General features: G+C 51.9%; 1 protein-coding gene across 1 annotated transcript; it reads left to right on the forward strand.

Annotated features, from left to right (window-relative positions):
• Positions 1-8,581: 8,581 nt before the first annotated feature.
• Positions 8,582-23,100, forward strand: LOC117186095 (proteoglycan 4-like). Its single transcript, XM_033386193.1, has 3 exons — positions 8,582-8,770; positions 8,864-9,589; positions 22,999-23,100. Exons 1-3 carry the CDS (start codon positions 8,582-8,584, stop codon positions 23,098-23,100), a joined length of 1,017 nt encoding a protein of 338 aa, XP_033242084.1.
• Positions 23,101-23,669: the final 569 nt, after the last annotated feature.

A 23,669-nucleotide genomic window follows, 5' to 3' on the forward strand; every position in this document is an offset into this window, starting at 1 on the left:
ACGAGGTTCCAGTGGAAAGCAACAGGCTACGGTATTTGCCACACTTTGGAGTCGAAAACCCGAACAAGCCGGCTGTGCTCTTTCATTTTAGAGAAGGTGCCGTTGGCGTCTGTGACGACATCAAGGAGATGTTCCATCAAGTTCTGATCCGACCCGAAGACCGATGCTCCCAACGGTTTCTGTGGAGAAATGGTGATTGTTCAGTTGCAGAAATATGCATAATTAATAGTTAATAATACCCGTCAGTGAGTTCTGCTGACAATGCACTCTCTCCGCAGAGGGCGAAGACAGCGGTGCAATTGCTGACCATCACAATGTCGCAATTGCCCACCAGACACTAAAATCATCTATAATACACAAACATATATTTTTACAGACTCAGCACTTTTGTACCTTTTGTTACCTATAAATAAGAATCAATTTTATCAATAAAGTCAGTATCAGAAACAGTACCATAGCTGCCTGTCACTCATCTTCCATCGCAATCATCAGAGGCTGTCGCCGTGTCTTCAGACCCTCCCTTGCGCACCGTAGGATACCCACTCCGCAGTCCAACTGGTTCAAGTTCTAGTTGCGACGACCAAATTGTAGACGGTTTATGTACCGTATGCAACCCAGCAACACACACACACATTAACATTTGGTGACCCCGACCTTGGTCATCCTTTCAAACTGTCAGACAAGCTCCAGTGAAAGGATTCGATCTGGACATCAGATTGAAGCACTCAACAGGCCATTTTCAATAATAATTTGGCATCAGGCCATACACTTACGGTAGCATCTCCTACCAATAAGTATCACTTTGGCAAAGCTGACATATTCAGGTTATCAGCCAACAGAAAGACAGCTATAGAATTCGATTACCATCGAGGCAATCAATTTTGGTTGTTTCGTGCGTTCCATAGATTAGAAACAGCACAAATCCCTCCATCCAACACATCACCTGTACTATCACTTTTCTGACCGACAACGGTTGTGATTCGGAGCGTATCCAGCTGCAAAGCAAATAAACACTCCCAACGGGTCAAAAGTAATAAGAACAAACAGATAGAATGGATACACAAATGGAGGCAGAAGCTGCCGCTACAATGGCAGAGGATGTGCAGCAAGAGATTGGTGACGAAATATCGAGCTGCATTCGGAACTTTAAAAAAGATTCCCAAGAACGAAAGCAAACGGCCTCTTATTTTCAAGCCAAAATGTCAGCACTCGAAAATGCGTGGAATCGCTTCAACAAAAACGACTCCAAACTTCGCGATACAGACAAAACGGATGAATACGTAAAATTCCTTGAAGACTTACGTACAACATGTAAGCAATACATTACGATTTTTACCGAATGCATTGATAAGCTATCGCAGACGTCTAGTGCTCGTGGGGAAGGGCAAATCATCCCTAAAGAAAAGCATGAGAAACCTCCAGTAGGTCCTAAAGAAAGCGATCTGATCCAGCAGTCCTCGAAGGATCATAGCAAATTGCTTTCACTATGTCGCCGACAAAAGGCCATAGTAGAGTCCGTTAAACGCAATCTGAAACAGCTTTCAGAGGCGGAAGGACGCACATCAAGTGATTTGTTAAAATCACTATGGACTCAAGCACAGGAAGTCCACTTCACAATTCATGAGGAATACGAGAACCCAGTTGAAGGAAGATATAACATGGAATCCTACCTAACACTGGAAAGTAAGGCAAAATCAGCCACACCAAACACGGATAACGTGCAGCTTCCACGCATCAGCATCCCAATGTTTGATGGGGACCTATTAAAATGGACCTAGCTCTTCGATCTGTTCTGTTGACGCATACAACAATTCCAGAGATGTTTCGAATACGGTACTGAACCGCTTGCTCAATCATCAAACCATTGTGAGGAAAGGTATTCCCACACGTAGGGGGCAGTGCAGGGTTAAGCGCTAACGGCCGTTATCCGGGGATATCCGGAGGCGGCGAATTCCCGAAGAGAGCTCTCCCGGGGACCCAAGATGAGAGGGGAGGACCCCTGGAGAGAGAGCCGCGGGATGACGGGATCGGGCCGGCAGTGGCCCAGCGCATGACCAAATATGGTCATGAGATCACGCCACCAGCCAGGTCCCGTTGGAAAGCGACAAGGGAATGAAGGAACGCCGATGGAAAAATACGGGCACCGCATGGCGGAAAGTGCCGTTAGCGCCAGGCGGCATCGGCGGCGCTGACGCAGAAGCGAGCCTATAAGAGGAGGGCCGCGACCAGGAACACGGGACAGTCAGCAAACGGGACAGCTAGCAAGAGTGAAGTGCACAGTGAGCGACAAGAGTGAGACCAAGCGAAGGGAAAAGAGCGTTAGAAAGCGAACACGTTGTGTGAGGATTGAGAGGCGGACTTGACGATTTGGCGGAGAGCCAAAGACCCCAATCCCTTGAACCAACGGTGCCACGCTTGACGCGCATCCCACCAGGAGTGAGGCACCCTCGGGCCGCAAAGCCAAGGGAGTCGAGTGAGAGCGAACGCGTCAGGCGCCTGACTGAGAGGCGGATTTGGGCCACGTGCCAAGAATCGCTAGCCCCAGTCAGTAGAGCCGGCGGTGCCACGCTCGGCGACGCCGTGGGGGGCCCAGGGAGCGACACGCTCATCGAACCACAGAGGAGAACCACGAGGAGAACCCGCACCGGAGTCGGAATAGCGTAAGATAGACTTAAGATACCAATAAAGCATATTAGCATACCAGTACAAGACCCAACCCGTGCCTTCTTACTTGTCGTCGGGGCAACATACAAATATTGTTGCAGCTAGCCTACTGACCGCTGAGCCAGCCCAGCTGCATCAGACGGGAAAAGAACGGATCGTTACAACTGGCGCCCAACGTGGGGCCTCTCGACAAGCAAAAGACAAAGTGCATTTGGGAAGGGCGGTATTGAGTTTGGTATCGCGAGGGCATAAAAATGAGGAGCCGACGATGGGTTCATTCATTGAGGAAAGAGGACTTGGTCAAGTGCGCGTGGGCGTGCGGTTTTCGATTGGAAGGCACGCTGACCGAGATGCGCCGAATCTTCAAGGAGTGGATAGAGAAACACGGAGAGGAACCGGAGTATGCGGACGCGCTCGAGGCCTGGGAGATGAAGGCGGGAGGAGCCGTGACCGCGGCCCAAATGGAGGACGGGGTGGATCCATACGAGCGCCTGACGCTGCCGGCGAGTGCGGAGCAAGTAGCGCTGTGGAGACGGCCGTCCGAGACCCCAGAGGAGCTCATCGCGAGCCTGGCGGTCCCGGTGAAAAGCCGGTCGCCTAGCCGACCGCGGGCAGAGAGTGGGGAGAGGCCAACCAGGCCAGCACAGCCGGAGCAAGGGGGCGCGAGAAACCCACAGGGATTGGAAGAAGGGAGAGCAGGGGAGGATCGTCGACGGAGACTCGATGAACAAACCACGAGACCGCCCAGTTCGAGTTTTGCCCACGTCGCCAAGCAGGTCAGGGAGTGGTCGTTTCGGTTCGACGGAACGGCGAAACCACTCGAGTTCCTGGAACAGATCGAGTGGTCAGCCGACATGTACGGGTTGGAGTTGAATCTAATTCCGCGAGCCATGCCTGAGCTGCTAAAGGGTCGGGCGCTCATGTGGTTTGTAGCCAACAAGAGGCAGTGGCAGACATGGGACGCATTTGCGCGTAGCTTCCAAGCATACTTCCTGCCGAGGGGGTATTTTGAAAAATTACTCCAGGAGGTGAGGTTGAGGAAGCAAAGATGGGGAGAGCCATTCAAGGACTACATGGTGGAGATGCAGACCCTTATGCGGCCACTAAAATGCACGCCCGAAGAGCAGTTGGAGCTCATTAGAGACAACAGCATGCCCGATCTGAGGGTGTTCATCCGGCCACATAGGTGCAGAGACCTGGATCACATGATGACGCTGGCCGACGAGTTTGAGGCTCTGGAGAGGGACCGGCTGGAGTTCCAACGGGAGTGTCCGGCGAATAAGGCAAAAGCAAACAATCCGTTCGCTCGTCCGGCAGTAACGGAGATATGTCGCCGCTGCCAGGGCGAAACGACAGCCAGCTCTGATTCGACAAGGGAAAAAAGGCCGGTCCCAACGCGGCGGGACGACCAAGCGAACACGAAAAACCCAGCCCAGGCGTGTCGACGATGTGGAAGTGACCGCCATTGGGCACAAGCATGCGATGGCCGACCTATAACATTCTGCTGGAGGTGCGGCAAGGTAGGAGCCCCGACATGGCAGTGCTGCCAGAAAGCGGGAAACGCCCCGCGACCCAAGCCGCGGAGGGCCGTGCCAGGGTCGCAAGACGAAGCTCATAGGAGAACTCACGGAGGAGGATGTCCAGCTGTCGGCGGTGGTGAGGATCGCGGGCAGCAACTGGAAAGCAACGGTCGATACCGGGGCGACAAGCAGTTTTATCAGCTGCGAGGCGGCGAGTAGACTGGGGGAAGGGGGGCGACAGAAAGAGACGAGGAAGCTGGTGCGGCTGGCTGACGGACGCAGCCGGGAAATCAATTCCCAGATCGAGGTGGAGCTGGCCTTCGGGGACAAGATCGTTACAATCCCGCTTCTCGTGTTGCCCGGAGTAATAGATGAGCTGGTCCTGGGATGGGATTTCCTCGCCGCGGTCGGAGCAGAGGTGACCTGTGCGGGACACAGGATTGTGATCCCGGCGAGAGGCCACCGCCAGGGGCGGTTGGAGGAGAAGCTGTCAGTGGCGGTGGTAGCGAACACGGGAAGGTCTGTCGAGCCCGCATCCGACGGAACGCGAGCGGAGGAGGGATAGGTCGAAGACTTCCTGGCAAAGGAGTTGGAAGAGTTCCGAGAACTGAAGGGAGTGTCGAACATAGCTACACACACGATCTCTATGAGTGATGCACAGCCGGTCAAACAGCGCTACTATCCCAAAAATCCCAAGATGCAAGCCGAAATCAACCAACAGGTTGACGAACTGGAAAGAGGGTGTATTGAGCCATCGAAGAGCCCGTACAGTTCACCCATCGTGATGGTCAAAAAGAAGACGGGAAAGTGGAGATTATGCGTGGACTTCAGACAGATAAACGCGAAGTCCATCAAGGATGCGTACCCCATGCCAAGAATAGACTATATTTTGGACCAGCTCAGGGAGGCACGGTTCATCAGTAGCTTGGACTTAAAGGACGGATATTGGCAGATACCACTGGAGGAAGGCAGTAGAAAGTTCACCGCGTTCACGGTGCCCGGCAAAGGGCTGTTCCAGTGGAAGGTGATGCCATTCGGACTCCACTCAGCGTCGGCTATGTTCCAGAGGGCATTGGACCAGGTGATAGGCCCCGAGATGATGCCACACGCATTCGCGTACCAAGATGACATCATTGTCATCGGCCGTACAGAGGAAGCGAAACCTCGAAGAAGTTTTTCGACGGTTGAAAAACGCAAACTTGCGCCTAAACGTGGACAAGTGTCGATTTTTTCGAAAGGAACTGCGATACCTGGGGCACTTGGTGACGGGAGACGGAGCCATTAAGGAGTTGCAGCCGCCGGCGAGTGCCAGAGAGCTACGACAATACTTGGGCGTGGCCTCCTGGTACAGACGTTTCGTAAATGGATTCGCCACGTTGGTGCAGCCCCTCAGCACTTTGCTGAAGAAGAAGGACAAGTGGGAATGGTCAACGGAACAGCAACAAGCGTTCGAGGACGTAAAAAGTCGGCAGACAGCAGATGCGGTGTTGGCATGCCCAGATTTCTCAAAGAAATTCGTGCTCCAGACGGACGCCAGCGACTACGGACTGGGGGCGATCCTGACGCAAGAGACGGAGAAGGGCGAGAGGGTCATCTCATACGCCAGTAGGACTCTGAATAGCGCAGAAAAGAACTATTCGGCGACTGAAAAGGAGTGTCTGGCCATTGTATTGGCTATAAGAAAGCTAAAGCCCTATCTGGAGGGATACCATTTCAAGGTGGTCACGGATCACATGGCGTTGAAATGGTTGAACAGCATCGAGAGCCCAACAGGGAGGATCGCCAGGTGGGCGCTGGAGCTACAACAATACGACTTCGAAGTGGCATATAGGAAAGGGCAGCTGAACGTATTGGCGGACGCACTGTCCCGACAGCCATTGGCGGAGCGATGCCTGAGAACCACCGAGGAGGAAGCAGAAAAGGGACACGAACCGGAGGCAGAGTGCGGATGGATTAAAAAGGTCAAAGAGAGGATGAGGACGGAACCGAGGAAATATCCGGATTACGTCGAGGAAGCAGGCCGGATATACCGGCACATCCCGCACCGGGCTGGAGAAGAGCATATAGCATCATGGAAGTTATGCGTACCGAAGGATCTAAGAGAGAGAGTTATAAGAGAGAATCACGACTCACCGGAGGCGGGGCACGCGGGCGGCAGAAGGACGATGGCCCGAGTAGCCGCCCGATACTACTGGCCGGGGATGCACCGAGATGTGAGGACATACGTGAGAAAGTGTGAAAGCTGCATACGCTACAAACCAAGTCAACTGCAGGCGGCCGGGAAAATGCTGACACAAGTGCCAGAAGAGCCGTGGGCAACGGTGTGTGCCGACTTCGTGGGCCCTCTGCCCAGGTCAAAGCATGGGAATGCCATGTTATTGGTGATGGTGGATCGGTTCTCGAAATGGACCGAGTTGGTCCCCTTGAGAAAGGCCACTGCGGAAGCACTAACGAAAGCGTTCCGAGAGCGCATCGTGTCCCGGTTTGGCGTGCCGAAGGTGGTGATCACGGATAATGGCGTCCAGTTCACCAGTAGAGCTTTTAAGAGGTTTTTGGAGCAGATGGGTGTACGGCATCAGTTCACGGCCCCGTACACGCCGCAGGAGAACCCGACGGAGCGAACTAACCGGACAGTGAAAACTATAATAGCTCAGTTCACCGAAGGGAACCAGAGGAACTGGGATGAGAAATGGCCATAAATTCAGGGGTGTCCGAATCCACCGGGTACTCGCCGGCGTTCGTGGTCCAAGGGAGAGAGCCGAGGCTACCAAAGGCTCTATACGATGACGAAGCGCTTGGCACAGGACAGGGCACGCCCACTCCGGACGAGAACGCGGCCAAGTTGAGAGAGGTGTTTCAACTGGTGAGGCGGAATCTCGAAAGAGCGGCGCAGGACCAGACGAGGTATTATAACCTGAGGAGGAGAGCGTGGAAACCCTCGATTGGATACAAGGTATGGGCCAAGCAACACCATCTATCCAACGCGGCCGAAGGGTTTGCGGCAAAACTGGCCCCGAAATATGACGGGCCCTACACCATAATGGATTTCGTGTCCCCGGTCATTTGTAACTTAAAGAAGGACAGCGAGAAACGGACGCGGACCGCCCATATAGGGGACCTGAAGCCACAACCCGGGGAAGGAACCCCTAAAACAGGCCCTGGAGCCGAAGAGTAGACGACGCACAAGGAGGGGCAACGGGCGAGGCATACGGAGAAGGGTGGACGAGCACGGAAGACAGAGACTAACGGCAGGGGCAGAAAGGAGAGTCCCAGCTGGATGCCACGCAGGACAAGGTCGTACGAGATACTCTTACAATTAAGGTTCAATAAAACTAAGAACCACGCGTGTCACGCAGGACATGAATCGCCCACAAGGGAGGAGCGGGTGGCCCAACTTGATGCCACGCAGGACAAGGCCGTACAGGATGCTCTTACAACTAAGGTTCAGTAAAACTGAGCAGCAGACGGCGGCCGGCGGACCAATAAAGCTGGACCTACAAGAAAAAAAAAGGAGGACTAGCTCGTCAGCCAATTGGAACTGATCAAAGGCAAAGAAGGTAGAAGATACCCGGGTTACCACTATCCCAGGGGGGCGGGTTGCGTGGTGCGTCGACGGACGAGGGGGCGCCCGAGAAGGGGGTTCCGAGATGAGCAGAAGTTCGGATCCGGGTCCAGGGCATCGAAGCCAGCTGCTAACGTCGGGGATGGCGGGACAAAAGCGGATGCCGCCCGTGCGCGGTCTACCGGCTGGGGAATCGGATGATCCCTGGGTCCGAGGCGCTGCACGGGGGTGACATCCGCGTCTAAGCCGATCCAGAGACGGGCGGAGCTGGCCACGGGGGGCGGGCCGATGTTTGGCAGCACGGGCGAAAGGTCGGAGGACCTATTGGTCACGAGCTGGGAGATCGGTCAGCACCCTGGACTGGAACCCAAGGACGGGCTGGAAGAAAGGCAAGGTGAGATGAGGAACCCAAGAACTCGGGAGGCTTACCAGATCCAAGGCGAAGCCGGGCAACACGTCGCCAGACCTGGAAGTAGAAAGGGCCAAATAAAAAAAAAAAAGGGGAAAAGGAAGAAAAGTGGGAACCGAAGGAAAGCTAACAAAACCAGGGGGCACCCTAGGGTTAACGCGGCGAGAGGCGCGGATAACTTTCAAAACGGGAGCGAGCGAGAGAGCCAGCTGGAAAGCCAGAGAGAGCCGTCCCACGGGCCCATGTAAGGCACCGTTACAGGGAACGGTGAACACCGGCACGAGCCCTTATAAAGGGGGGAGCAGCGCTCGATCAGGTCTTTTCAAAAGTTGACCAAGTGGAAAAAAGAAAAAGGGTAAGATGCAGCAGCACTTAATAAGGTACATAACGGAGCAGCGAAAATGGATTCGCCGCGGGTATCAGGCTATGGGTGATACACAAAGTCGGCGGCAGGCGTACCAGGTCGAGCGCGAGGAGCAAAGGGCGAGTAGGAGTAGGTCCCCGGAGCTACAGTTGTTGGCCTCACCGCTAGTGTCAACCGCGGGATCCATGGGACCGACGGTGTCCCCCGTGGTATCGCCGGGGTACACCGAGGCGGAAAGTGACCTAGAATTGGTGAGCTGGGAGCCGGCGCCACGGAGAGAACGCGCACGCGAGGCGAAGCGCGAGGAGCCCCGGACCAGCAGACGCGAGGAGCCCCACACCAAGCGCGAGGAGCCCCGGACCAGCAATAGCAAGGAGCCCCGCACCAGCAAGCGCGAGGGGCCCCGCACCAGCAAGCGCGAGGAGCCCCACACCGGCAAGCGCGAGGAGCACCGGACCAGCAGACGCGAGGAGTCCCGCACCGGCAAGCGCGAGGAGCCCCGGACCAGCAGGCGCGAGGAGACCCGGACCAGCAGGCACGAAGAGCCCCGCACCGACAAGCGCGAGAAGCCCCACCCCAGCAAGCGCGAGGAGCGGCCTGAGGGAGGAAGGAGGGGGCGCACGGAGACGCGGAAGGAGGAGCCCAGTGAGCGGGCCTCGAAGCGGGCGTCCACGCGTTCGACGCGTACGGCCAAGGAAGAGGAGTCGTCGGCACGCACAAGGGGGAGGTCGACGGCGCGGCGAGGGGATCAGCGGCCGACAGACCCACAGGTCGAGGAGCCGCAGCCAACGCCGGCCGAAACCGCGGTCAAAGAGCCGCAGACAACGCCGACCGAGACCGCGGTCAAAGAGCCGCAGGCAAGGCAGGCCGACATCGCGGAAGATAACGCGGCCGCTGAGGCACGACGCCTCGCGGAATGGCACCGGCGGTTCGCGCTGGCCGCGGCGGCGGAGGAGCGGAGGCAACGGCGTGTATGGGAGGACGCCTTGACGCTGGCAAAGAGGCTGAAGGCCACGCAGGAGGCTGAAAAGGCGGCGCAAGAAGCGGAGGCGGAGCGCCACGAGCGAGACGTCGCGCACCAATGGCGGTGTATTAGCCGGGTCGACGCAGCGGAGCAAAGGGAGACGGCGCGTCTGCGGGCGGAAGCGGAGAAGGCAAGGGCGACGCGGGCGGAGGGCGCGGCAGGCGGGCTGGCGGTGATCTCCAGCGACGAGGAGGAGGCGGAGTGCCCACCAGCGCCGAAGGCGGCTCGAGTCCAGTCGCCCGAAGAGGAGTGGCAGGAGAGGCTACGACGAGCCGAGGTGGAGGAGGAGGAGCTCTGGCAGCCACCCCCTGAACACGTCGAGTCCGAGGAGGAGCCACGGCCGCAGGCCCCACCGTCACCGGGGGCAGAGGAAGAGCTGTTCCGGCGTCGGCCGCCGGCTGACAACGCGCGCGGTCAAGGGGGTCAGCAGCAGCAGCAGCAGCAGCAGCAGCGTCAGCAGCAGCAGCATCAGCAACAGCAGCATCAGCATCAGCAGCAGCAGCGTCAGCAGCAGCAGCATCAGCAGCAGCAGCATCAGCATCAGCAGCAGCAGCAGCACTGGCACGGGCCACAGGGAGCCGCCATCGGGCCGTTCGTCTCGCAGGAGGTGCGCTCCGCAGTGCGAGACGGCATGATGTGGCACGTGCAAACGCTGCACATATCGTGGGCCTCTGGGCCCGCGCCCCAGCAGCCCGGGCAAGAAGCGAGGGAGGCTCGACTGTGGGAGGAGGCACCACGCGCCAGTGACGAGCGGGACCCGAGGCGGCGGGCACGGCCACAGGAGTCGACAGGCCCAGCGGTGGCACCCACCGCCGAAGAGGTGCCCGAGGAGGCGCCCGGGAGGACGGCAGAGGTCGAGACGGAGGGCACGACGAACACGCCAACATCACTGACGGCGGAGGGCCCAGCGGCGGCGCCCGAAGCCGAGGTGGCGGCCGACGGCGAAGCGGATGACGGCGCAAGAGCAACGGCGGAAGCGAAGAAGGACGAGGCCGCGGAACAACACTCACCTGAGCCATGGGAGAGAGGTCCTTGGCGATGGCCGGAACCCGGCCAGGGCGAGCGTCCGAAGCTGGGCCGACAGGCGTCGTGCCCAGGGGAGCGGGCGGAGGCGCGCCGGCCCGAGCTCCAGCGCCAGGCATCGTGGCCCCAGACGAAGTCGGCGGAAAACTCACGGTGGCGGGCCGTCAACCGCGAGGAGTGGCCGGCCGTCGTCACGCGCTCTCTCGCGCGGATGAAGCCAACCGCAAGGAAGGTGAAGCGTCTGGTCAACGACGGGGGCGTCCGGTACCGGCTATTGGTGTCCACCGACCGGCAGGAGGTATTCCGGGCTAGGTATTGAGGAGAAAAGAAGAGTAGAGAAGAAGAATGGAAAAGAAAGTAACTGAAAACAAGAATAAGTAAAAGAAAAAAAAACCAAAAAAAAGGGGTGTTCTAAGAAAAAAAAACATGGTCTTACCTTGCAGCAGAGGAACAGCGGGGAATCGGGGGAGCTTGAATGAAGGCGGCGGAAGGCGTCAAAGCGGGAGGAAAACTTACCCGAAGCATCCAGAGGGCCGGCGGAAAGCAGGCGGCCCAGCGAAGGGTAGTAGGAAAAACCAGACGCGCACAAGGTAAACAAAGAAAACACCCGGCATCGCGAGAAAATAGTACGTTTCCAGTCCATTGAGGAATTCGCGATCCGGAAGTAGAATACGCACGCTGCGACATATCGAGTAGAGCACAGAAACGACCCTACGCTGTATCGAGTGGAGCGTAAGGGCAACGCTGTGTCGTATCGAGTAGGTCAGAATAGCGACCGTACCCTATATCGGGCGGGGCAAAAGAAGCTCCTATGCGAACTATCGGTAAGGGGGAATCGAATCGATCGCGCTCATCGGAGAGGTACGGCAACAACGCAAGGCGTGAGGCCGAAAGAGGGCGCCAGGGGGCACCCGGGTCGAGAACAAGGCACGCGCGCGCCGGTCGCGCGGGGCTTTTGAAGCATCCCAAACCTGGGACGCGGAAAACCGGGGTTTTCCGCCAATAAAAGAAAGGGGGAAGTGTGAGGAAAGGTATTCCCACACGTAGGGGGCAGTGCAGGGTTAAGCGCTAACGGCCGTTATCCGGGGATATCCGGAGGCGGCGAATTCCCGAAGAGAGCTCTCCCGGGGACCCAAGATGAGAGGGGAGGACCCCTGGAGAGAGAGCCGCGGGATGACGGGATCGGGCCGGCAGTGGCCCAGCGTATGACCAAATATGGTCATGAGATCACGCCACCAGCCAGGTCCCGTTGGAAAGCGACAAGGGAATGAAGGAACGCCGATGGAAAAATACGGGCACCGCATGGCGGAAAGTGCCGTTAGCGCCAGGCGGCATCGGCGGCGCTGACGCAGAAGCGAGCCTATAAGAGGAGGGCCGCGACCAGGAACACGGGACAGTCAGCAAACGGGACAGCTAGCAAGAGTGAAGTGCACAGTGAGCGACAAGAGTGATACCAAGCGAAGGGAAAAGAGCGTTAGAAAGCGAACACGTTGTGTGAGGATTGAGAGGCGGACTCGAGCGTGCAGCCAAGAGCCAAAGACCCCAATCCCTTGAACCAACGGTGCCACGCTTGACGCGCATCCCACCAGGAGTGAGGCACCCTCGGGCCGCAAAGCCAAGGGAGTCGAGTGAGAGCGAACGCGTCAGGCGCCTGACTGAGAGGCGGATTTGGGCCACGTGCCAAGAATCGCTAGCCCCAGTCAGTAGAGCCGGCGGTGCCACGCTCGGCGACGCCGTGGGGGGCCCAGGGAGCGACACGCTCATCGAACCACAGAGGAGAACCACGAGGAGAACCCGCACCGGAGTCGGAATAGCGTAAGATAGACTTAAGATACCAATAAAGCATATTAGCATACCAGTACAAGACCCAACCCGTGCCTTCTTACTTGTCGTCGGGGCAACATACAAATATTGTTGCAGCGAGCCTACCGACCGCTGAGCCAGCCCAGCTGCATCAGACGGGAAAAGAACGGATCGTTACACCATTAATTAATGGTTTATTAAAAGGTCATTAAAAGAGTTTTACATAACAACCATAAAATTCCTTGCATCATTAAAGGGATTGGGCATCAATATATCTACATGGGATCCAATATTGATTGCCATTATCAGAAACTAACTGAATGTTACAAATAAGACCTTGTATGAGCAATCATTGGGAAGCTCAAAGGACATTCAGGCGCTGGATACGATGCTTCAGTTCTTGGAGCAAAGAATTCGAGTTCAAGGAACTAGTAAGAAGCCACCAGCATCAAGGAGAGAGCCAAAAGGCACGACATGTGCATCAGCAAACACAGGGAGAGCGCGAGCACCCTTATGCACATTCTGCAAGAAAGCAAGCCATTGGCTCTACGGATGCGAAGAATTTCAGTCCAAATCTCCATCAGAACGACTAAATTGGCTACAAAAACAAAAAATGTGCGTTAATTGCTTTAGAACAAATCACAAAACAGACGCATGCCCAAGTCGAAGCTGCTTCAAGTGTGACAAGAAGCACAGCACGATGCTACATTTGGAAACAGCATCGGGCGCAGCTACAGAATCAAGAGGCCCGACGGTTGGTGCAGCAAGTAACAATAGTTACAATCTACTGGCCACAGCAAAGGTGGCAGTAGAAGCCAACAACGGGCAGGTTGCTAATTTCAGAGCACTGCTAGATTCAGGATCACAGATAAACTTGATCTCTGAACGAATGGCATCAATGTTGTCACTCAAACTAAAAGACACAACATTACGGATCGAAGGAATTGGAGGTCAATCAAAGACCAGCAGGGCAGGAGTAAATGTGCTCATGAATACCCTTCACAATGGTTTTACGCAAAGAATTGAAGCTTTCGTATTACCACAGATAATAGCTGATCAACCAGCTCAGGCACTCGATTCAGAGAGCTTAAACGTACCAAGCAAGATCTCACTGGCAGATCCAAACTTCCATAAGCCAGGCAAAATCGACATGCTAATCGGAGCCGAGCATTACTACTCGCTGCTGCTACCAGATCAACAGCAGCTAAGGACAGGAGGCCCGTTGCTACAAAACACGAAACTGGGATGGATTGTGGCAGGAAAAGTCAAATCTGCCCACAATTCCTCACCCATTTGTGCAACGGGAGTAAACGAGCTCATGGAAAGATTCTGGACTCTGGACAATCTAGAGACGGAAGACAAACCACGCACTCCAGTGGAAGCACGGTGCGAAGCTCATTTTAGAGAAAATCTTCAGACAGCTTCAGACGGCCGTTTTATTGTAAAGCTCCCATTTTCCGAACACCCTTCAGCCGTGGGGAAGTCGTTGGAAACCGCAACAAAAAGATTCCTAGCGTTGGAGCGGCGAAGCTCAACAGAAACTTGGATGAGTTATGTGGACTTCATGGAAGAGTATGAAGGGCTAGGACATATGAAGATTGTGCCAGCATCAAAGGTTCCAAAAAAGCACTACTTCATTCCACATCATTGTGTACTCAAACCTGAGAGCACCACCACAAAGCTTCGGGTAGTATTCGATGCCTCAGCCAAATCAACAAGCGGGAAATCTTTGAACGATATTCTGCAGGCTGGACCCATACTTCAGAGCGAACTTATGTCCATTCTGCTACGATTTTGAATTGATAAGTACGTATTCACAGCGGACATAGGAAAAATGAACCGGCAAGTGTGGATGAATCCGGAGGATCAATTCCATCAGATGATAGTCTGGAGAAACAATCCGTCCGAAGAGATCAGGTATTACCGCCTGAAAACAGTCACATATGGGACAACAGCTGCTCTGTTCCTAGCAACGAAATGTCTGGATCATTTGGCAACACAATACAAACTAACTGGAGCAAACACTATTCCAGAGGCAATTTATGTTCGACAAGAACTAAATAAGATATTGCTACCGTCCGGACTCAAATTGCGCAAGTGGTGCTCTAACAATGAGCAACTTCTCCAAGGAATCCCCAAAGAGGATATTGTAAGCGATGTAAAACTAGGAGAGACACTAGAGCACTACAGCGTGAAAGCTCTGGGTCTCATCTGGATGCCAAAGAAGGATAAATTGTGGACGAACACAGAAAAGCCAGGCTACACGTATCACCAAACGGGTGGTGTATTCCGAACTGCCCCAAATCTTTGACCCACTAGGACTCTTTGCACCGGTGGTAGTAGAGGCAAAAATATTCATGCAACAACTTTGGGAGCTCAAACTAGATTGGGATGACGAATTACCATTACAACACCAAGCCCAATGGAAAAAATACCGGGAAGACTTACAGACATTAAACAAAATGCAAATTCGCCGGCATATCTACGATGGTAAAATTCCAGTTACCCAAGAACTCCATACTTTTGTAGATGCATCAGAACGAGCAAATGGCGCAGCAGTATATGTACGCGCTACATACAAAAACAACCAAGTATCAGTAAGACTGCTCTGTTCCAAATCACGTGTGGCGCCGACAGCCAAACAATCACTACCACGGTTAGAACTGTGTGCTGCAGTCCTCGGTTCCGAACTCACAACCCGAGTCCGACAGGATCTTCACATGGACATCAACACGGTTCCAGGATGCCTTTGGAGTGATTCCACCGTTGTGTTATCCTGGATAAACGCATCATCATCAACATACCATACCTTTTTGGCAAATCGAATAGCCAAAATCCAGGCGTTAACAAACCAGTCACAATGGCGTCAAGTGTCATCGGCCAACAACGCAGCCGATGTCTTGTCGAGAGGGATCGCAGCAAGCAAACTAGCAGATCACAATCTGTGGCTATATGGACCATTATTCCTGCACGGATTTCGAGACAAATTTACGAAGGCACCCACCATAGAACCCAGCAATCTTGAGAGAAAGGCTAAACATGTAAGCGTGCCAATCACACCTAGCTCACTTGGGGACGAATTATATACATGCATACATAGCAACTCGTTTCACAAACTGCAACACATTGTGGCATATATTTTACGCTTCTGCTACAAAACCAACAGAGCGCACACCACGACGCTCTGCGCAGAAGAACTGACTCATGCCCGCGCTATAATCCTACGAACCATACAACAAGTCGAGTTTACAGCAGAGTTAAAACAGTTTCAACGCTATAGGACTGTGGATAGAAAGAGCTCGATCATATCGTTATCTCCCTTCCTAGGAGACGATAAGCTCATCCGAGTTGGTGGTAGACTTCAAGAAGCCCTAATGTCATACAACGCAAAACACCCAGTTTTGCTGCCATACAATGACCTAATCGTCAAAATGATCCTACGGGAACTACATGAGGAGAACATGCACTGTGGTGCTCAAGCATTAAAGGCAATTGCAAGACAACAATATTGGATCATCAATGACAAGACAATGGCTAGAAGCATCATTCACAGCTATGTTGGATGCACCAAGGCTAGACCAAAGCTGATGCACCAAATCATGGGCAATCTCCCAGCACAACGAGTCACACCAGCACGCCCGTTTCTTAATGCAGGCGTCGACTACTGTGGACCAATCTTGATCCACCATAAGATCCGAGGCAAAAGACCAGATAAGGCATACATCGCCGTGTTCTGCTGCTTTTCCACAAAGGCAGTGCACCTGGAGCTGGTAAGCGACCTGACCACAGAAGCATTCTTGGCCGCTCTGCGTCGATTCTTAAGCAGACGTGGGAAGTGCCAAACTATTCATTACGACAATGCAACGAACTTTGTGGGTGCAAGCAACCAGCTTAAAGAATTAGAAGACTCTATATTCAGCTCAAAGGCAAGTGCTCTAATCACGAATCATTGCAACAAAAAACATGTGGATTTTAAATTCATTCCTCCCAGGGCTCCATCGTTTGGCGGCCTCTGGGAAGCGGCAGTAAAATCAGCAAAAAAAGCTGCTGATAACAAGCACCAACACAGCTTCTTTGACATTTGAAGAATTGAACACAGTGATATTCGAAATTGAAGCAATTCTCAATTCTCGACCCATCACTCCAATGTGAAATGATCCCACTGATACAAAAGCGCTCACCCCAGGACACTTCTTGATTGTTGAACCATTGACAACGCCACCTGACATCAATACTGATCAAGGAAAAACATTGGTAAGGCGCTGGGAATTGGTATCGCGCCTAAAGCATTCATTCTGGAAACAATGGTCTACGGAATACCTCCAAGAATTGCAAGCTCGGCATAAATGGAAGACCGCTTCCCCAAACGTACCTGAAGGATTATTAGTTTTGGTAAAGGAAGACAACCTTCCAGTAATGAAGTGGCCAATGGGTCGCATCATTAATACATATCCTGGACAGGACAACCACGTACGAGTGGTTGACGTTAAGACAGCATCTGGCGTATACAAGCGCCCGATCACTGTCTAGCGCCGCTATTTCCAGAAGATGTGGCAATCAAACGTTCCCACAAAGTGAACAGTGACACCACGGAGATTGATGAGCCACCCACACAGCGAACAAAAAAATTGTTACCTACATTAACATCAACATTATTAGTGCTGTTGCTCCTGCTTTCATTAGCATTGTCACAGTCAATAAATGTGACACAATTCGCAAACAAGCCTGGAATATTCTATGAGAAGCTTAGAACATCAAGAATAGCAACTTCTGAGTGGACCATGATCGTATACTATGACTTGGACCCATATTGGAAGGATATGCAACTAATGTCTGCTGGAATGTCCGAGTTACTATACATGTGCCCTGAACTAAAAAATATTCCGGCATGCAACTCCATGGTTCAGCACTTTCAACATGTGTATAACGAGCTACAAACAGGAAGCGTTTTAATGAAAAACTCTCGAAAACGCAGATCGCCGCTGGATAGCATAGGAAATGTAGCAAGCAGTCTTTTGGTGTTCTCGACGCAAAATACGCTGAGGAGATGACTCAAGTAATTGAGAAAGTGAAAACCAATGAAGACTCTACTACATCTACTCCAAAACCAAACATCAATTTTCGACGCGACAATAAACGTAGTCAGAAAAGACAAAGTATCAACTGATAATCGCCTAAAATTTTGGAACAGCATATGGCTACTATCAACCGAAAAAGAGGGTCATATCACAGCGATCATCTGACTCAAGCGTACTCAGGACTAATAGCACAATTAACCCTGCTCACAACAACTCTCCAACGAATGCAATCCGACATATCTATATGTCGCAATCCGATCCAACTATACAGAATCATGCGAGCCGAAGGAACCCCGACTGCAAAACACGTCATCTTCAAGTCTTCAGCATCATCCCAATTCCGTTTTGGGATTCAACAAGCTGGAGCCTATTTAACCTCAAAACCACCATAGTAACTGTGAACATCCACTGAGACCAGTTCATGGGCTCTACCCAAGAGGAATTCCGACGTTGTATAAAGTACACAACGAGGAGTTCATCTGCTTTGACCATCAGACAATAAAACAGAAACACGGTGTCAGGTAACACACACAAAGGCTGACATGGTGTGGCTAAAAACTCAGCATCCAAATAAATGGATCTTCACAACGCATTTCACAACTAAACTTCAAGCAGTATACAACGGAGTTCCGTCAACCATAACACTGGAAGGAACTGGTCTACTCTACATGTCCCCTGGATGCACGGCTCGCATAACTGAAGTAAGCATCAACACCTTCAGCACCATAATCAGCGAAGTAAAATCGACCTACACTCGGTTTGGTGACGTGAGCCCACCAGAGACATCACACTCGCCACCAATGTGGCAACTGAAGAACCAGACATCAGACTATATTCAAGAACTTGATGACCTACGCCATCAACTATCAGCCATCAATCATCACGAGCTGCCACACCATCTCACCACCGTGCAGCACCATCAACTCGCTGCCTATGCAGCCCTAGCAATATCAATTCTATTGATCATTGCCTAAATTTTCCGGAAAAAGTATCAACTATGGAAACCGAGGCCATCAAATCCCGATCCAGCCGCGCCAGCCGGGGTGATGCCCCCTATCCCCCTTGCACGCCGATTTGCCGTCGACTTGAACGATGGTTGAACACCGTTTCAACGGCCGGGAGAATGTTCAGTTGCAGAAATATGCATAATTAATAGTTAATAGTACCCGTCGGCACAGTGTTCTATTTAACATGTAATATAATACCTCACGACAACACACTAGCCACTGCAGTGAGTTCTGCTGACAATGCACTCTCTCCGCAGAGGGCGAAGTCAGCGGTGCAATTGCTGACCATCACAATGTCGTAATTGCCCACCAGACACTAAAATCATCCATAATACACAAACATATATTTTTACAGACTCAGCACTTTTGTACCTTTTGTTACCTTTAAATATGAATCAATTTTATCAATAAAGTCAGTATCAGAAACAGTACCATAGCTGCCTGTCACTCATCTTCCACACACACATACACATTAACAGTGATGAAAAAGGGATCCTGACATCTACGAGATGATCGTAATGACCTTTGGAGCGCATTACGTGAAGACTGTGAATGCTGAACAGTTTCGACATTCGGATCCAAAAGCAGTCAAGGCCATCATCGACTGCCATTATGTGGACGACTATGTGGACAGCTTTGCTACCGAGAGCGAAGCTATCAGCGTATTTACCCGAGTGAAGGAGATACATGCGAACGCTGGATTTGAGTTGTGCCAGTTTTCATCCAGCTCACCAATTGTGGAGGCGGCATTGGGCCCCCCAGGACGAGGCGTGAGCGTCGGATGGAATGAGGCCGAACAGAAGATTCTTGGAATGTGTTGGCAGGCAGCCAGGGACGACTTCAGGTTCACTGTGAAGTATCATCGAGTTCCAAGCAGCGTTTTGAACGGCGATCGAGTCCCTACCAAGAGGGAATATTTGAGCTTTGTCATGTCCACGTTCGATCCCCTGGGACTCCTGTGTTGCCTTATGATAACAGCGAAGTTGTTGCTACAAGAGATTTGGAGGCAGAAGATCCAGTGGGATGAACCACTTCCGGACGAGATATACAAAGCCTTTGTGAACTGGCGCAAGGAAATGGACCCAGTGGGACAGTTCCGATGTCCTCGCCATTACTTCAGGCATGGACTCGTGAAGGCTATAGAAATGCGCGTCTTCGTGGATGCAAGTCAGTCTGCATTCGTGGCAGTGGCAGTTCGCAATGTCACGTGGACCTCAGTCAGAAGTCACGTTGGCTAGGTGAACCAGCATTTTTGAGGCAGGCAGCGGGAAGCTGGCCGCAGCCTGAAGCCGGATTTGAACGAATTCCGGATGACAACGATGAAGAGGGGATGCCAAGTGAGTTTTCGTTGGTTGCAACGAACGACTTTTGTATATCCTTTCAGAGATTCTTAAGCTACAGTTGGCTACTCAGGACAACAGCCTGAGTCTTAAGGTTCACGCACCGGTGCCGTGGACAAATAAGCGAGCTTGAGGAGTACGGCCTCACTGCAGCAGAGTGTGAGGCCGCGGAGAACCTGTTGGTCAGACAGGCACAACGTGAGGCGTTTCCGAACGAGATGCGGTCGACAGAAAACGGCAAGACGGTTGCCAGTGGAAGCGACATTCGAGGACTGGCGCCATACTTTGATGGCCATGGAGTTCTGCAAGCATACGGCAGAGTGGATGCCGCATTGTGTATGCCCTACAGTTCGAGGAGGCCGATAATATTTTCACACAAGCACAGTCTTACGGAGATGATTGTGCATCATTTCCACGCCAAGATGAAGCATCAAAATGTGGATGCTACAATTGCGGAGATCCGGACAAAGTTCTGGATTACGAAGCTGAGACGTGTACTACGGAAGACGATCTCAGTATGCAAAATGTAAAAGCTGCGTCGGGCGCGGGCAGCGCCGCCAATAATGGGACCCCTACCGAAGGATCGCTTGGAGGCTAATAGTTGGCCATTTAAGAATACATACGCAAGGGAAGTCTACAAAGGAGCCGATGGAGTTATCAGACGCGCTAGTGTGCGCGTGAACGACTGTGGCCTATCTCGGATTATGATCCCGTCTCCAAACTTGCGGTTTTGGATTTGAGTGAAGCTGTTCTTCACGGGGTCGGGGATGTCGTCGGACGATAGTTTGACCGCGATAGGCGGCTGGTATTAATATAGTATTTTATGTATATCGATAACTAGTTGAATTCAAGCCACGAATGAACGGGAATATTTTCGGCGACCATGAGGTGCCGCCATAATTTAAGCTTCCGTTTTACTGTGTTTGCAGCAGGAGGACATACTGCGGTAAGAGGTATTGGCTCTAGTTAATAGGTTATGTATCTATGTATGGAATTTATAGAATAAAGCAACATCTGAATCAGCATCGCCAGCATCGGCACCGGCACCAGCCGACACCAGCCGCCACCAGCATCAGCAACACAAGCGTTGCCAACGGCATTGGCCACGGCCGCCGGCCGGCTATTCTTGCGACAAATTACTGCTAGAGCGGAGTCAAAGGGCGCTGTTAAAGGCAACTCCGCTGGACCACCGACAATAGTAAATTCATCATGAAGTTTGGTAGTGTCCGTATTTCGTCGTCAATCTTTTTACAATTAAAATCATAGATCAGGAAAAGTAGGTCTTATTTTTTTTATTTATCTATTTTTTTTTTAATTATAATAGTAATACATAATAATACAATTTGTTGTTTGCTATTAACTTTGGAGCAACTTATACAACAGTCAACACTCACGAAAAATGACGATGATTACAAAAATAAAAAATTCGTGTTATCAAGAATTTTTAGGGGGATATTATTTGGTTGAACTATTTGCTCAAGGTTCTAGGGTAGAGGTCCCTCTTAGATCATCCTGTTGGGCAGGTCGATTGGGTGTATTCTGGCCGGTATACGTCGGTATCTTGTTCTCGCAAGACGTCTCGGGAGCTTCTCGGCTTCTGAGCTTACATATATGGTTCTTCGCTTGATTGTTGATAACATCACCAACAAGTGGTACGTTAAGGTCCTTGGCGATGTCCCGGCTACGGATATACCACTCAGCTCCGGAGATCGTACGCAGAAATTTACTCTGGAACGTCATGATCCTCGCAAGGTTAGTTTTGGCGGCAATCCCATACACCTGAATGCCGTACTTCCAGGCAGGTGCTAGTATGGCTTTTTATATCTTAAATTTGTTTTTTAAACTGAGCTTGTTGCTTTGCTTAAGTAGCCAGAACATTTTCTGGGCCTTACCCACCAACTTGCTTCTCACGCTACGGATGTGACTGTCGAAAGTAAAACGTGCATCCAGTGTAACTCCGAGGTATGTGTGATTCCTACGCTGCTCCACGAGTTTCCCAAGTAGGAAAACACCAGGGCTAGAGCCCATTCTTAAAGTGTGTCACCACTGCACACTTATAAGGGTTTATGGAGATGTTCCATCGGCAGGCCAATTTTCAAATAGCTTGAGGTATTGCTGTACGCTGCAAGCACGCTGTCTTGCGGTACTCCTGCCTTGATGATCTTGGTCAAGGAAGCTACAACATCCTGGACTACTACTCTCTGTCAGAAAGCTTTTGATAACTTCATACAGCTGAGGGTTGAGCATCACTTTGATTTTAGTAGTCCCTCGTGCCACACTCGGTCCAAAGCCTGCGAAATGTCCAGGTAAGCAGCTACAGTGTAGTGCTTGTTTTGGAAGCCGTCTAGTATGTGTTCCACTACCCTGTGCAGTTGTTCGGGTGTGCCGTGCTGAAGCCTGAACCCAAATTGGTAGTTTGGCATGGCTGTTTTAACCAGCGGCGACTCCAGTACCCTTCGTAGGATGCAGAGCTCAAACATTTTGCCAAAAGTTGACAAGAGACTAATTGGTCTGTGGTTGTTGAGGTCTTCCGGTGGCTTTCCTGGCTTTGGCAACATGACTACGCGTTAAAGATTAGCAACAGATACAGAATCGCTCTGTTTGGTAGCGCCTTTGCCACAATATTGTCAATCCTATAGTCGCCAGGGGCCATCTTGGACTTGAGTTTCTTTATGTCTTCTGAGATGTCTTGAAATGTGATTGACGCCACAGGGAGCTCCATCTGGTGGGTCTCATTCAGCCTCTCAGTGACCATCATTGCTCTTCTACTAGATGTCGTCCGGAATGATGTGAACCTTTTTTCCAGGTTCGTCGCAAAAGCCTCCACACTGTCCATTGCTGTTCTTGCCCATGAGCTGTCAGCCTTCCTTACCGGAAAGCGAGGTTTCGATTGCCGCTTGTAGCGTCCTGTCAGCTTCCAAAGGGCGTAGTGTGAGTGTACGTCTGCTGTAGCCTCCCATAGCAGTCTATCCATGGCCTCGGTCTTCTGTTTCGCCAATTTTTTCCTGAAGATTCTGTCAACCTGCGGGTCATTGGTACGTATGTACTCGCGCCTGAGCCGTTTCTTGAGCAGAAGAAGCTCTTCGATCTCACTTAAAGTGCCGCCTCTGTGGTTTCCAGTCTATGAAGCTCGACTGTATGTTTCTCTAGGGAGTTACCCAGAATTTCCTTGAACAGGGGAATGTTTGAGTTGGGTTTCAACAGCCTCGTCATGGCTGGGAGAGGCAGGTGATCGGAGCTAATGTCATGCTCTTCACGGATTTTAAGCTGATTGCTGGGGATAGATCGATATATGAAGAAGACTAGGCATGTGGGCATGGATCTCCGAAAAGGTGGGTAGTAGGTGGGGCTTCATGTAGCGTCAACCCTCTGCGGTCTTCTCTGTGATTGCCCCAAATCCTGTTCTTCGCATTAAAGTCTTCTCCAATGATAAATTTGTTACCCAGTTGGGCCAGAAGATTGTCAAAATCAGTGCTTGGCCAGGGAATCGATGGGGGGTAAATAGGCTGCAAGAATATTTCAAAACCCCGCCCACTTCTGCCCCCACAAAGGACAAAAATCTGTGGCATCCACAATTTTAAAGATACGAGAAAACCAAAAACGCAGAATCGTAGAGAACAACCATATCTTTAAGGCTGCAGAATCTGAATTGGATCGTATTTTTATTATATCCAGCATCAAGAAAACAATTTCATTTTTTCTCACCCTGTCTCTCTTTAACACACACGTAGCATAGCCCGATTTGCTTAGAGAAAAACATCAGCGCCTAGATCTCAGAGACTATAGCAGAAGCTAGAGCAACCAAATTTGGTATCCACACTCCTAAGATATCGGACCTAGACGAGTTTATTTCAAAATTTCGCCACACTCCCTTC

Source organism: Drosophila miranda, chromosome XR, assembly GCF_003369915.1.
Source record: "Drosophila miranda strain MSH22 chromosome XR, D.miranda_PacBio2.1, whole genome shotgun sequence".
NCBI lineage: Eukaryota > Metazoa > Arthropoda > Insecta > Diptera > Drosophilidae > Drosophila > Drosophila miranda.